Below are 17,207 nucleotides of genomic sequence, written 5' to 3' on the forward strand. Positions count from 1 at the left end.
TAAGAACTTATCGGAATAGAAAAAAAATTAAAACGTAACCTATTTCTCAAACACAAAAGTTAATATTAAAGCATTTTTTAAATTTACTGGTTTCCCACCAAATTAAAACCACCCTCTTCCCTTAAATTGCTCGTAATTCTATGTGTTTAATAAAGTTTCGTCATTCTTATATTTACAATTGTGAAATGCATTAATTAAATAACTTCTACATAAGCTACTGATGTTTATTGCTTAATTGCCAGTAAATTCGGAGAACACACTCTGAAATATTAAGATAAATATGGTACGAAAAACACACATTTTCGTGCATTTAATAAAATCCGAGATTTTTCTTTTAACTTTTAATGTTTGTAAGTGCATTTTTACACCAGGAATTATTAACAATCGCAATATTAGCACCACAATAAATTATTGTACTTAGTATTTTGTAGGCGTAGGTGTGAAAATGTCAAATAAATACATTGCTTGTTTTGATACATATGCCCGCTTTTTAGAAAAACTGTACACGTTTCATGCAAATTTAAATATTCGTGTCCATTATCGATAATATCCGTTATTATAAATTTATCTTTCCACAACAGTTGGCGTAAATCTACCAGGGAGTTTTCAACTATTCGTTAGCAAAAGGTGTCCTGCATAAGAGAAGTCTGTTCGGCGATAGTCGTCTTTGGTCTTGCCTAAATTAAAGGACAGGCACGTAACAATTTCTCCATTTCCCCACTTCAGTTACGTCACTAGCAATAAGTGTAGCACAGACTTGCGACACGTGTTACTGATAATGTTTATATATTGACATCGTGCAACCGGTAACCATCATCAGACTTTCACTGGCGACCTGCCATTACCGGGAACTGATACAGACACAATGCAGAGTGTCGCATACAAAACACTGGCAGGACATTCAACCGTCCTCACAAGGCAATAGCGGGCTAAGTCACCGTACTATAGCACGCCTCGATTTCATTACGATCTGATTCCTCGATGCCGGATGTTTAACAATACGTCGGCTGTTACGATTTGACACGACAGTGCACAGGATATTGCAAGTACCAAATTCGTGGTGGTGTGGCATTAAGTAAGGAAATTCTACTGAAGTACGGAAGTGAAATCTGGTTATTAAACCGAACAAAATTCTAGCAATTATTAATAGCCCATTATTCAATACAGTGTGCAATAGTATCTTTTAACTTCGAAAGCAACGTCTATTTTACAATAGCTCGTTCACAGTGTCTTTAGACAAAGCGGGTTAAAAGAAATTTCACCGGGTTATACTGTAGAGATAAGTGTTTTCATATTGGCTAAAATAAGGTGCTTAGGAAAATATTTGGGGCTAAGAGGGATGAATTTACAAGAGAATAGGGAAAGTTACACAATGTAGAATAGTACGCATTTTATTTTTCACCTAACATAATTATGAACTTTAAATCCAGACGTTTGAGTGTGTCAGGGCATGTAGCACGTATGGGTGAATCCATAAATTCGTATAAACAGAGATGTAGTCGTAAATAAAATAGTATACCCCGTATATGTTTTACATAAAATTTAATACTCATCGTTGAGGCGAAATAGCTGCTATAGAGGACAGAAAAGATTTATTTTAATATGAACCAGTCGGTTATTAATGTGCAAAGGCATTACTGAACAAAGTTTGGTGCAGATCCACCCAGTGGGTCTACAATCCGTAAATTATATACTGATGTTACGGCAAGATTCTTCGCAAGCGGTTGCGATTTCATCCGTACAGACTACAGTTGCTGCAAGCCCTAAAACCAGAGAACAAAGTGTTACGAAGAAATTTCTGCATAAGTATGCAGACTTTAATTGAAAACAATGATGAATTTCATCGTTCAGTAGTGTTTTCTAACGAAGCCACTTTTCATCTTTCTAGTAAGGTGAACAGACATAACCTCAGAATCTGGGGGTCGGAAAGTCTGTGTACCTACGTGAAACTTTACTATAGGCTTGATGTGTACAGTGTTACCAAGGAGGGACACATTGAACATCTTTAAATAAGGAACTAAATTTTGAGTTTCTCTTTCCATTGGTACTATTTCCACACACCTCAGATTCATAGAACGTAAATTACATGTGTTCGAAACCGGTAAGGTCTTTAGTAGGAGCCGCGCGCGCGCGCGTGTGTGTTTGTGTTTGTGTCTGTGTCTGCGTGTGTGTGTGAGCGCGCGCATATATTATATATGTAAATTACTACAGTGTCTTCAAGCAAGACTAAAAGGACTATACCTTAGGATGAAATAGGGTTAAGTTGGATATACAATAATAACAAAATAATAAATAATAATAATAAGCAGTATAGAAAATTAAATGTACAGTAATTCGTACTTGAAGTTCAATATTTCTTCAGTTTCAATTACTGTACGTCATTATGTGCTGTCACATTGTTACAGATTGAAAATAACGTTAAGATAAGCCAACAAGTCATATACCTTACTAAGCAGGGGGTACATTTCAATTTAATTTAACAGTACCATTTTTCATTACATGCAATGTTCATTGAGTTGACATTTGCTCTGAAGAATGAAAATATTACGTTCAGTTCATTCCTTAATCTGTTATCTTTCATCTCAAAACCCCTTTCACATTCCTTTAAAAATTATTTCCTCAAGACTTTCTGCGTGAGATGGCAAGTCTCACAACAATATGTTAATGCTGGCACTCTCTTTTGTTTCACATACTGCAGGTTTATTATTTTCCTGCGTCTTGGTTGCTAAGATACCTTAACCTTTCCCCTAGTTGCATAGTCATTTAAATATTTAATTTATATCTCTTCCTAGGGAAGCTTTATGAACTAAATGAGATTATAAATTATATCAAGATTTCTTTTACATTGTGCTTCATTCTCCAGTAACACAATTTTTTTGTCTAGTTTAAAGTTCGGTGGGTCGCTAATGAATAGCTGTAGATCAGTATCTAGCTATTATTTACAAATAAACTTTTGAGTATTACAACGTGTTCTGAAACTTAACATTTTCATTGTTTAGCAACTACATACAGGTTTAAACATCACGAAGTCTGAGTTCTTACTCCATTTTGGTCTTCCATATCCAACAACTATGGTAATTCTGAGTCAAGTCATTTCAGAGACATTCTCTTTGCATTCAAATATTTTACATTAACCCACCCTACCCCATAATATCCTGGCTTTCTTTCCTCATGAGGTTTGCCTCATTGTTATCACTTGTGGGGTTCAGACAGTTTACAAAACATACAGTACTAACCAATTCTTATAATGTATATTCTTTTAATTACACACTGATTTCCCACACCCTGGTATCGTTCGAGTCATACTTTTTCCAAACTATTTTTCTTACGTGTTCATTTCAGTTGTGTCCTATTTCTCATTAGTTCTACCTGCGTCGGCACTATTTTTAGCTGCGTAAGTGAGAACTCGTCCTTGTTACTCCTCTCTTCCTTCTGTCCTAAATATTCTAAGTTTAGTTTCATGTTTTAAATATCTACAGGCATTTTACTACACTGTTTCTAATACATCCTAAAATTCTTTCTGGTTTGCATATAGATGCCTTATCTCCTAGTAATGCAGCATCATTTTTCTGTAGTCTAAAATGAATAATCTGCTATATAATTATCTGGGGATGGAAGGTAGTAGGGGAACAATATTAGTTAGGAAAGTTATATTTTTTAGTTACATTGCAGAGAGAGAAGAAAATGATATTTTGAAAAGATGTTTAAGATTTCTACAAACTATGGAAACTAAGTCTAATTGGATAAAAGAATTAGAAAATAATGTATGCAGATTAGGACTAAATTGGTTATGGCAAGAAATTGGGAAATTAATATAAATTTGATAGGCAAAATTATAATGAGGAGAAGTAACGAGTTAGTGAGACAGGAAATGTTTAACAATTTAAATGATTTAAAATCATTACTAAATTACAAAGAAATGAAAATCATGTGGGGACAGGAAGAATATACAAAAGTTAACAACAGGGAAGAAAAGATGGGACTAGCGTGGTGGAGATTGGGAATTTGGAAGCTAAAGAATATAAGAGGAGACGTAGGAAAATACATATTGTATGTCCTTTATGTAATCAAAAGAAGAGGCATCACACATTCTGTTACTTTCCCAGAAAATGAAAGAACAAGAAAAACTTTTATTCAGGAAGTATTACTAAAACTAAATGTAGAAATAGCATATAGGAAATTGTATAGAACAGTAAACGAAAGAAAATTTATGGAACTCAGAAAATTTTTGCATATAGTAAAGAAAGAATGGGAAGGAAAAATTAAAGTATAAATGTATTTATATAGGAAATATTAATTAAATGTAAAGAGTTTTTGTTAATAAATAACTATAATGATTGTATGTATTATGGAATATAAAATAGTAATAGATATGAATAGTAAAATCTAGTTAAGGTTGGTTTCCTGATAAACAGAAATGTAACAGGAGAAATGTGACAGGACCATTAAAGAATGATACACAAATTGTACATGATTTTGATGACAATAATTATACAATGTAATTATGTTTTAGCCTATATCATGGGAGTAGTCATTTTACTAGCTGTCACAGTCCTTTTATTGACTGAGGCTTTCATGTTATACCTGTCAGCTAATTAAAAATCCGAAAACTCATCAACAAATTTACCAGCTCAAGCAGAATTCGAACCCATTTCAAGCGCAGCTTTCGAATATAAGCTCCGCCAACTAATCCTACACTACGCCGGTAGTAAAAAAATTATATTAATTCATTTCTTACCAATTCTGCAGAATTTTCTGTGTTTGATGCCTTTCATTGTTTAATCCCTAAATTAAAATTACTGATCTCAATAACTTGTCCTCTTCACTCCTTTAGGAAAGTCGTCTATAGTTCAATTATATCAATGAAACTTAGAATTTAAGTATTGGGTGTTCAGTTCAAAGTGTGTCATGGCTCGCTGTATCCCGTCATGTGGCTAGCCGATGAGCCTAGAGAATTCAATCTTCCTACACTTCCGCCGGTAGTGGCAGGAATGTGAACTGTTTGGAAATACGTACTGTCGGGATATGGGGAGAGTGTTAAGACGATTACTTACGTATTTTTTGACATCAACTTCGACGGTCAACATGGACACGGAGCATTTGATTTGTGTTGTGGAATGTTGCCGTACGCAACCGATGATAACAAATACCCTGCGTACGACTTGCCCGCACAAAACACAGTTCGAAAGAGGTTATGGTAGCACACAGACCTTACAGACCGCCATCTGTTGCTACGACGTTCAAGTTATACCGTACACGTTCTCAAGTTCAGATTGAAGAACGCCTTAAATAATAGGCAGCTTCTCTAACATATAAGCTGAAACTCGCTTCAAATCTGTGACCCAACAACAGTGACGTCATGACACACTTTGAAATGAACACCCAGTATAAGACCACTGAATTGACTTCAAAACTCTAAAATTATTTCAGTAACCTGCCTTATAATAAAATTACAAAATGTGAAAAGAGCTTAATCTCGTAAAACTCTCCAGTTCATCGCGTAATTATAATATTTCCGTACTTGTAAGGTTGATGAATTTGGTTACAATTTAAGAAAAAAGAGTGTTAATAGACAGATACCGCTGTAATTTTAGGCTACATTTGGTTTTGAATCATGTTTAGAAAAGATGTTCCTCTTTGATCAATATGATGCCGTGTATTAAATAGGTTTAATTCAAGTTTGATATCGCGCCGCCACCTAATTAAGAGAGTCCCACTCTGTGTCTGCGTAGTATCAAAGTCCAAACATGGATCTAAATCTGCGATGTCAAAAGCAAGCGTATTTTACAACCTTGAAATCACTCGCGGGCGCCAGATGCTAGGACACGGCCAGGAAATTGACAAGGTGAATCGTGTAGGAACCAGCTGATTGTAGAGGGATAGGAAATAAGTGGTGTACAAACAGTAGGCGAGAGTCATGCGTGTAGACGTAATGTGACATGAACAACAGCATTTCTAAATGAGTAAATATCCATGGTTCTTTTCTACATTGCTTTTGTAAAAATATAACAGTTGAATATGATACGACTGAAATTAGTAGCATAAACAACTTTCTCTAGAAAGTTATAACGCCACATTATACCATAACGGGCACTTTAAAGTGACAGTGTTCAACATTCACTATGCACTACCTAAAATCTAAATTACGTTTTCCCACCTATTTCAAAATACTGTAATAGTTCTTCTGTAAGCATAAAGTTATAATTTATAGCACGAATAAAAGCTACAAGCTGCGAGGTGTCAGACACGTCTGTGCTTTCATCAAAAAATAATGAGAAACAAATAATAGATTCTTTACATAAGTATTTAGTTTTTCCTTTAGTATCCCCTAATAATTCTTGTATCCACTTTGGCTACAACGTTTCTGAATAAAAAATATGTTTCTTCGTACTTTCTTTATATCATTGGGAGATATTTTGGCTAAAGCGTCTAGAATACAACCCTTAATACTCGTAAAAGGTACATCAGGGAAAGAATGACAAGTCTTTGCAATTTTGAGGCACATATCATAGCTAACTGACAATGTCATACAGATTACATCAGATATTGCAGTCTGCAAAATAAGGAAAGTGCCTAATAAACAGTTATGATATGATTACTATTTAAAAATTAGAAATTAAAATACAATTCGTAATTAATTTCATATATTTATATCAGAAGTAAATTCTTTATTAGGTTACGGTTTGTAGCCATCTTAAATATTTTTATAATTTTCTTCGTGATATTTTTCGTAATATCTTTCCAAGTCACATTTTTTGGTGATGATTTTTTTTTTTTTACATATTAAGCACTGTGTGTCCAAACCACTTTTTATTTTTAATCAAAAATGTATCCATTCTGAGTTAAATTTAATGTAGCCTATGTTCTCTTGCATCTACGCGTTGCACACCTCTGGCCTATGGTTTCCACTAACCTCTATTAGTAGACTAGCTCTTTCGTTTAGTATGTTCTCGTATCTCCCGACGAGAGCTGCAGGCACACTGAGCTCTAAAGCGTGCACATGCGCCTGTGGGCATCAATTGACATGCTTGATCTAAACCAAATCCCTTCAAAGACTTTAAGCATTAATACTTAGTAACACGATTTATTACACTTTAACTTTAACCTAAAAATTCATCGATACATTACATTTCATAGTTTGCCGACTAGATTTGTTATAAATATAAGACTATCCACCACATCATGTGTTTTCATTTCATTAAAGAATTGCACTGAAATAATTTTCGCAGTAGCTATGTAAGTCAACACACAATCTATAGTCCCATACTGTCTTGTACACTGGCGTTCAAAGGTATCTGACTTCCAATTTTCTGACCGTGTAAGCGAACTTTCTAATCACCGAAAAAGTCAGAACCAAAGATATAATAAGATGACAACCTTTGAAATAGTTCCGCTAGTTCTCAATAGGTGATACTATTATTTGGACGGTTAAAAAAGTGTTTGGGGAAAATGCTGTTGTAGATTAAATATAAATTATTCTCATAATTGATCGTATCAGCGGTTTCCTGCTAAATGTAGTGTTTTTCACAATCATTAGAGGGGAGATGAAATTTTGTATTTTATAATGCGGTTATATTTATGTACTATTAGTGACAATGACTGTTACTTTCGCCATCTCTTCGTAGAAATAATAACTAAAGAGACCACATTTACACGAACAAATTATCGAACACTATGGATTAGTGAGTCAGGTATCTTTGAACGTCAATGTACACACAGTGCTATATGCTGTGACTAGTCATTGAAAAAAACCAGTACATAAGAATACTACTTTTACAAGCCTCCATTACAATTTTACACATATTTGCTTTGTGTTTCTGAATAATGGTTTCTGAAGATTAATTTTCTTTCATTTCGGTTTATTAAAATAAGTTTTTTTTATTAATTTCAGGTAGCCATTATCAACGCCGAGGAAGCTGGTCTCGAAGCCGCGACTCCGAAGACGAGCTAGAAGACAGGCCTCAACGAGGTTATTTCGGAGTACATTCGCCACCAGTAAGGGATGACTTTGACAACCCTGAACCAGACGCGCCGGGCGACAATGAGGACGATATCTTCGAGCACGGATACAGCAGCAGCCCAATTCGTCATGTGACTCGAAGAGACTCTTATAACAATCGTCAGGTATCACGGGAGAATCCACATCATCACCATGACGACCAGGATGACCTCGTGCCACTCCGTCGCGGTCACCGCCCTCAGAAAACAGATGCTCAGGTTTACCGCGGTGGAAGAAATCGAGGATCTGATGATCCGCGGATCATACCTCATCAGAGATATCGCAGTCCTTCCAGAGAAGACTTACGGCCTTCCAGAGGCCCCAGGAATCCTCCAGACGAAGATATAGTTCCAGAGAGACGACAGATGGGACACCGATATCGAAGTCCCACCAGAGTGGCTAGACGAGATCAGGATTTCAGTCCTGATAGAAGGGAGAGATTTCTTAGTCCCACACGCAACCCAAGACCTCAGCCACGCAATCAACGAAAAATAGAGGAAGACATCGGATACCCGTGTGAAGAAGTACCGAGGTACCGCGGCGGTCCTCGTGATAGAACGCCGAATCCTTCCCGTGGGCACCTTGTACTGTCCCAACAGCCGTCATACAGCGAGGATTCAAGTTCAGATATTCCTTTGGAGCGTTATCGTAGCCCTATTAGAAACCCACAACCGACGCCACGCCATCGAATCCCGGAAGGAGAAGAAATCGGAAGTCCTGAACCGCAGAGGAGAAACGTGGAAAATCGGCTGCCTAGAGCGATTCCATTCCAGATACCTGGAGGAGGTGACAAGAAGAGGCGCTCTATGTTCGAGATGTTGGAAGAAGAAAGAAGACGCAACTCCAACGAGCTTGCTAAGGAGTTCAAACGACGATCCTATCAAGACGGTGGGGGCTCGGAATTATCGTCTGGTGACAGAGGCGGTGGCCACGCTAACGGAATTCCAAACGGAAGACATTCCGGATATCAAGAATTATCAGAACATGAGAGGTTTCCAGGACTGGACAGAGACACAGCTCGACTCCAGCATCACAACATTCCACCGCCTAATGGAGGACACCATAACTTGAAGAAGTCAGCCGGTCCTCCTCCACCAGATGTGGTTGCTGCGGCTGCTTCAAGGTACAGACATAGCTATGCAGAACCGCATCACATGTTGCCTCATCCGCCGCCTCCCCATCACCACGAGATGTTGCACAGGACCAACAGTTCTGTGTCCTCAGGCAGAGTCGGCATCGCCGCCGTGCACCCTTATTGAATTCAAACTGAGATCTAAAGGACTGTGCCATGTACCATACATTGTGATACCTAAGAGCCTTTATTGTTTAGTGCCTTAGGACATATACGAGTCCACAAAAAGTATGAGTATAACTATCTCGCCTACCAGACTATACGAATTAGGTCTGTGAAGCTGTGCGAATATGTTGCAAAATATAACTATCGCGGAGTTTGTGGAAATTGTCTTAAGGGATAAACAAATCTTTGGATGCGTTCGACTTCTACAACATTCTATGAGGAAGCTAAGATATTCTTTAAGAAACATTACAATGTTTCAGGTCTATGTGTCCAGGTATCATAACAGAACTACTAAAAAATCACTATTTTAGTGTCTAATGGGGAAAACAAATTTAAGTTCGATAAAGTTCAATTATGGATTTCGATTCCGTAATTACAACTCATCACCACCGAACACAGCAGTTTTAGTATCATAACTACGTATCAGTAATCCATTTAATTTAATGAAAGGAAGTAAAAGAAATCCTCATATCTCACAAGAAGTTTCCACAAACTCTACTGGTAAAACATAACAAAGTGCATATATTATATAAGAGTTGTGAATAGTTACATACGAGACAAATATGAACTTAACATTTTAGTCGTTCTACATTAATATTTAACACAAATCGAATATATTGGTCGTTTAAGAAAGTTAATAATAAGATATTACTTCTACAAGATGTTTCAGACGCTTGGGAAAAGAAGGCGTGGAAATCGGTAGAATTTCTTTTGATGTATGCTGGACTGCATTCTGGAATACTGTTTAAAATGGAATACATAAACCAGCAAGGAGTCTTCCTTATAGTCTTCCATGAGTATCAGTGTAGTATCATACATAAATATTTTCACTGTGCCTTTCACTAATAATACATTTGTATAAATTTTCAGTTTTTTCAATACTGTAAACTCTATACCTCCTTGTTATTATATTATAGAATAAAGAGCATGGTACTTGCTCAAATATATTCCGTGAGAGTCAGAATTTATGATCCGCTTAAGAAATGCTCAATAAATGCTACATACATAGACTTGTTATGTATATAAATGACATTCTTTACTGGCCATGAGGTTCTTCCTGTAGTGTATATTAATATTACGTTCTTCCGTGGAAAATGCGAACAGCTTGAAAGTATTCACTTTCTAATAACGCACACTTTATCTGTTGGATCACGATCTTAACAGAACGGTTTTAAATGATAGCTGAAACGACGGAAACCATATGAAGCAAAACAAATTAATGCTTTATTGCAAAAAATAACCTAAAAGATTTCTGAAGTTTCAGCTATATGGCAGTGAACTCTAATCAATGCAATGATTCTCATTTTTGATAACTGAAGCATAATAATAATAATAATAATAATAATAATAATAATAATAATAACAATGAATAACTGTAATTGTATTTGGTCATTATCTGAGAATCATTACCTTAGCGTTTAATTTACTGCGAATTCTTTGAGCTTTTAAAAAATATAAGGTTTTTTTTACAGTAGAAATGTCGCCATGTAATTTGTCCGTGAGGTGCGCAGATGGTGGTGGGTAGGCGGGCGGGAAGGCGGACGGGTGGCTGAAGCTTACATGATTAGCCTCATGTGAGCTGAGCATGCATGAAAGGCTGGGAGCAATATCGGGGAGAAGAGTGTAGAAGGGGAAGACTCCTGTCACGTGATCTGAAAGTAGGAGTGACTGACTAGAAATTGATTTTTTGCGTCGCGGACAATTTACATGGCGATATCTCTACATTTTTTTTTTTTTTCGGATATGAATGTTGATATTGCCAATGATAAGAAGGAAATAACAGCAAATGGAGTGGAAAAACTGAATATACAGTACTAAAACAAATTGTTTGTTCTTCTCAACACTACAATACTGCAACATTTTTTACACGTTTCCCACGCAGAAGCAAAGCAGGAATATAGAAAAACAAATACTCGATGGGTGTAGAAATTTACTGCTGACCTTCGACCAGAATGATCGGATACTGTATAGCGCATTCAGGTCTGTAATTTCGTGGCGAATTTATTCTGCTGTGTTCTAGACTCTCCGCGAGCCAATTTTAACATCGGTATTCTACCCGTTAATCGTTCAATTTTATTGTTTTGTCACGACATCCTTTGAGGGAAATGGTGAGTAACGTCGTTTTCGGAAGGGCTACAATCTTGTAACCACATGTCATTAACTTACTGACACAGAAAGCTACTTTGCAGTAAAACTGCAAATCTAATTTAATTGATTCAGGAAAATGGATTCCACTTTATTTGAATATCTGCAGAAGATATGCTTCCGCTCGAATGAATGACGTTCTGTCATTATTTTAAATTATTGCTTCAGGTTGACCATTTCGATTTTAAAACTTGAACGTGTGCTCGTACTAAAGAAGTGAGCATGAATCCGTTACCTTCTACCTTCGATTATGTATTATTCATAGTGTGTGCCACTTAAAATATAGTCGATGACTGAACATGACTACCTTCCCTCACATCATTCCATTATATCCTCATCGATGATTTCACTCGCGATTTCTTCGACGTACAGCGTGTGAGTGCTATAAGAAGGGGTGTCGCCCATATTGGAAACGCTTACAGAAGTAATACAGGGGTGAGCATTTATGGCCTTTCTTCCAGAAGAGAAGGCCGTTATGTTTTGTCACAAAGTACAAGCACTTTGAAATCCTAAAGTTAATCTTAGCCTGCTCATGGCATTACTAAATGAGATATAACGAGTGTACGCCTGGAAGCAGGTTTCGCTGATTGCTAGTACGACGCCATTCGAAATTGACATGGGTAAGTAACAGACCGTATAACCGTGATTCACAGTCAGCGTTCGGCAATACGTTATAGGTGTAATTTATTGGCTTATCTTATCCTTATAGGCTTGTAAGTGCTGAAATTTCGACTATCCTCCCTACTGCATTTATTTCATATCTTCTGAAAAGATATCCAGACCCACTGGATTTCATCTCTATCGATAGACTTGAATCCTAAGCACATGATCCGTTTCATTCAATTTATGGAAGACTGTTGTCTGATAAGAGTTACAAAACATTGTTTTTTTTTTTTAATTCCGTCCCTTTCAAAAGTGATATCTTGAAGGTATAGGCTACATCTGTCTGTTGAGCTAATTCAACAATTTCTGGTAGGTTGTTCTAACCTACGTATAGCCTGTATCAATGAGATTTTCTTCAATTACAGTGATGTTTAGCCGCGCGGTTTTCATTTTACCGACTCCGCCGCTAGGAGCTTATCTACGGCCAAGCGACAACACAGTCTGCCAGCACTGAAACATTTAATACGATATAGAAATTTGTACAGGCGTGGGTAAATTATTAGCAAAATTGACATTTTTTTAATATTCATTATTTTTACTAAAGCTAAGTACATTTAGGTGTGATTACTAGAGATGTACAAAACTAACTGCCATTCTCGCTCGCTGTTTTCGCTGCATTTGTCTTTCGAGTCTCGGCTCGTCATTCTCGCTGCGCTTCGAGTCTCGCTCGTCATTCTCGTCGGCGTGGAAAGATTTCGTAACTTTGAATAACATACATCATTGAAATAAGTAGCATTATAAATGTTTAAATGAGACAAAAAGACAAAACAGAACAGTATCTTAGTTATCAAAATATTCTGGTTCTTTTATATGATATTACCTATGGTTATATAAATAGAAAAAAAAAACAATTCTCAAATAAATTTGCATTTCTAAGAAACATAAAATATGACATTAATATCTTTTTACTTGAGATTGCACACTTGATCTTAAAGATATAAAAAGAAATTTCCTAGCCTTTTAATAAGGGCCAAGTAATTCAGTAAAGACTGGGGAATGAATTATTATACACAGAAAAGTACAGATGTTTCAAATAGGCTACTTGATTGTTTATACATATATAACAGTTGCCAAAGTAGATAAAAGTTGCTGACTTCGGGAGATGATCAATATCGAGTCTCGGAACACTCACAACCAGACTTTACGTCAAGGACGCGACGTAATACAACATTGTCGTGCGGGTTTTCGGTTTTGCGAGCGCTGTTAGTATCGTTTTCTCGATCGTTGTTCATCTCTAGCGATTACTTATATTTTCATACATCATAAGGACTCAGTATTTCGTATGACCCCCTTTGGCTGCGATAAAAGCCTCTAATTCTTCTTGGCATCCCTTCAACCAAAGTTCTACATAAAATTGCTAAATCCTGATCTTCTCTCCAAATGTAATGTTCTATTAATTGAGCATTGGCGATAGATTTTCTCGCCTTCACTTCAGTTTTTAACACATTCCACAAAGACTCAATAAGGTTCATGTCTGGACTATTGCCTGGCCATTGAAGCACAGAAATTTCCAATGAAGCAAGTTCAGCACTCACAGTTTTTCATCGGTGACAAGGTGCACCATCATGGATAAATATTCCATATCCAGACGGAAACCACTCATTAATGTAGGTACTAAACAGTCTCTGATGACTTCTGTACTTACTCAGCTCAAAGTAGGTGTTGAAAACGTCCCCCACCAACTGCTACACACTGTTGACACCTTCTTATGAAATTGTTAATTACTTTAAGGAGTTCTGCTTCACTGATTGACTCGATTTCAGCTCTTATAGTTTTCAGCTCATTTATTGTATGCGGATTTTTCGCATAAACCTTATTTTTAAGTGCCCCCCATAGATAGAAATCGCATGGTGTTAAATCTGGACTTCGTGGGGCCCACAAATTTTTACTGATAATTCTCCTTCCGAAAATTCGACGCAATTATGTCATGCATTCTTCGGCAGTATGAGTATTGGCGCAGTCTTGTTGGAAATATACAGATGAACGTTCTCCATAAGTCAGTTCATTTAAAAATAGGTCAAGGATCTCATTCACATAACGCTCGCTGGTAATTGTGTCCTGAGTGAAAATAAGCCCAATAATTCTGTGTCCGTTCATTGCACACCACACGCCTATTTTTTCAACGTACAAAGGTGTTTCGAGTACAAGATTGGCTTTCTCCTGACTGTAATACCGATGATTTTGTTAGGATACATGTCCATTTAAATGAAAATAGGCCTCATCAGAAAAATAAATTAATGTCGGATCAATTTCCTCAGAATTTAATTTCTCTAAAATCCAATTACGAGAATGCAACCACTTATTGGGATCTTGTTCATTTAATTTTTGAAGTACAGGAATTTTTTTATGGCTTTAATTTAAGTAATTTTGTTGCTTAACGAGCGGACTCGTAACTTCTAGAGTTGAACAACGATCGAGAAATGAAGATTAACAGCGCTCGCAAAGCCGGAAACTCGCACGACAATATTTCCCACGACGTCGTTGACTGCTTATGAGTGAATCAAGCGATCAAGACTTCGGGAGTGATCAACTCTCGAACGTCAAGTAACCTTGAATCGTCACAGATTTTTATACCAGACTGAACTTTTGTCTATTTTGGCAACTGTTATATATGTATAAACAATCAAGTACCCTATTTGATACATCATCTCTACCTTTCAGTATACAATAATCCGTTCCCCAATCCTTATTTAATTACTAGGCTCTTATTAAAAGGCTAGGAATTTTTATTTCGTATGTTTCAGATCAAGCGTACAGTCTCAAGTAAAAACCTATTAACGCTTTATTTAACGTTATGTTTTATATTTTTTAGAAATGCAAATTTATTTGAGAATTGTTTTTCTATTTATATAACCATAGGTAGTATCTGATAATAGAACCAAAACATTTTGATAACTGCGATACTGTTTTGTTTCGTCTTTTTTATCAATTAAATATCTCTAATCTTATTTCAATTATGTATGTTCTTCAAAGTTACGATATCTTTCCACGCCGACCAAATGCTATTTCGAGAACGATGAGCAAGATTCGAAGCGTATGAGAGTTACGAGACGGGACTCGAAAGACAAGTACAACGAACACAGCGAGCGAGAGCGGCAGTTAGTTTTGTTCATCTCTAGTAACTTATGTTTCCTGCGCCAAACACTTAAGAGATTTTTGTGGGGTGTGCTCTAGCCTCTGTGCTATCTCGTGTAACTTTTCTTCTGTGAATATGACTCCTCCTTTGTATTTTACGATCATTTACTGAACCTGCCTGTTATTTGAATTTTTCGGCTAATCTTATTGTAGTGGGATTAGGCACGGGTCTATTTGGAAATTTGTTACGCAAGTTCTGTCGTGTTCTCGCACAAGATTTTCTGTATTTTATGTACGTAGTAAGTATATACACACGTTCACGTAATGAAAATCGCATTGCAACAACGTCGAACACACACACACGCAACACAACATGACATGACTAATTCAAACTTCACGCAGGAGTGCAGATGATAAACAACTCGCAAATAGCTACTGTCACTGTATGGCACGGCGGAGAACATACTAGCTGCGCTGGCAAAGCGGTAAATGAAAACTCCGCGGCGTAACAAAACAGTGTCACTATATAACACGACTTATGCGAATTCTTTATTTTATTTAATAATGAAACCATTTCTCCAACATTTTCACTAAATTCTAGACTGTTGAATCAGATGGTAGGTGAATGCTATGGTGTTTCCGTAAAAAATAAAGCACTGTACTTTTTGTACGATGTCTTCGTAATACACTTATCATAAAATGTAGAGTTGCTTTTTTAATATATACTGCATCGCCACGAACTAAACAAGTGCTCTGAATGGAAGTCAGCTGTATATGAATACTCTAATCTTGACGTTCCTTCAGCTTGTGTTATCTGTCTGTATTACGCAACAAAAAACCTTCACACTTTCGATTCAGGGAAAATGAAGGCCTATAAAATATTTTCTCGATAAGGTAGTCGCGTTTGATATTATATAAAAAAAACAGTCGGTAATTACATGAGCAAAACCTATTTTCTGTCAACTACTCTGTATTTTATATCAAACTGAAGTATTCGTTTCCGACTTCACATTCAGACAATTCCCACAAATTCGTATTCTGTTAGTATAATAATTCGGAATATTTTATTTTGAAACGTGTCATTTTTATTTCTTCAATATATTTCAATCTACTTTTACATTTGAAGACCTGCACGCGTCCATGTTCCAACTTCACTAGTCATTTAAATCTTTACATTACTGTGGTACAGTACTAATAATTTTGACAAGTTACATTAATTTTAGATATAAAATAAAATATTGTGCGGAAATTGCTTTTAGTTTACAATGTAAATTTACATTCAGCAATCAGCTTTTTAAAAAAACATGTTGTATTCGAGTCTAGAAAGTTTTAACGAAATATTATGGCAGCAATAAAATTAAGAGAAATAATGTTATTGATACCAAAATGTTAATTATCCACTTGATTTTATATTAGGTTACGAATTTGCGCCAGAGCAGTGTGGACTCGTAAGTTATTTGAAGGGCAATTTCAATTATATAAAAAACTTGATTAATTTGATTAGAATATCCCACTTTTCATTGGAAAATTATAATGAAGCAAATGGTGTTCTCTAATGTATACCGTGATCACAATTTAATGCTACGATTTTACTTTTTTTCTGAGGGTTTCATAGTTCAGGATGCACAAATAATTTAATAGATACAGGCTTACTTATATATCTTATGTAATTTATTTGTAAAATACCTGTCCTTTATCAGTCTATAGTTTTATGTAATTTGTAATTGTTTGAATATTTGCCAAGACCAAAAAAGCAAGAAATAAAAACTTAATTTTACATTAGAATTATGTGCAACTTCTTTAACGAGAATCCAAAAATATTAACTGGTATTTTGTAACTTGGTACTTCAGGTAATCGCTCCTTGACACTGTGTACAGCAGAGAATATATAGAAGGCCGTCATGCTTATTATCTCGTCACCACTTTCAAATTTTGCGTTTCTTGCACGACACGTTTCAACGTGTGCTCTCTCACTCTTTCGCATGCAAACGGACAAACTTGTGTCTGTTCAGTTTCAAAAGGCTTCTT

General features: G+C 36.1%; 1 protein-coding gene across 3 annotated transcripts in view; it reads left to right on the forward strand.

The window, feature by feature from the left end:
- Window positions 1–16,964, forward strand: part of LOC138697996 (uncharacterized) — a 500,028-nt gene extending 483,064 nt beyond the window's left edge. For all 3 annotated transcript variants that reach the window (XM_069823660.1, XM_069823671.1, XM_069823650.1), the window contains one exon: window positions 7,892–16,964. In XM_069823660.1, the coding sequence (XP_069679761.1) occupies window positions 7,892–9,258 (1,367 nt within the window). In that variant the 3' untranslated portion in view covers window positions 9,259–16,964. The remainder of the gene's footprint in view (window positions 1–7,891) is intronic.
- The last annotated feature ends 243 nt before the right edge of the window (window positions 16,965–17,207 follow it).

This window comes from Periplaneta americana, chromosome 1 (genome assembly GCF_040183065.1).
Source record: "Periplaneta americana isolate PAMFEO1 chromosome 1, P.americana_PAMFEO1_priV1, whole genome shotgun sequence".
NCBI classification, from domain to species: Eukaryota; Metazoa; Arthropoda; class Insecta; order Blattodea; family Blattidae; genus Periplaneta; species Periplaneta americana.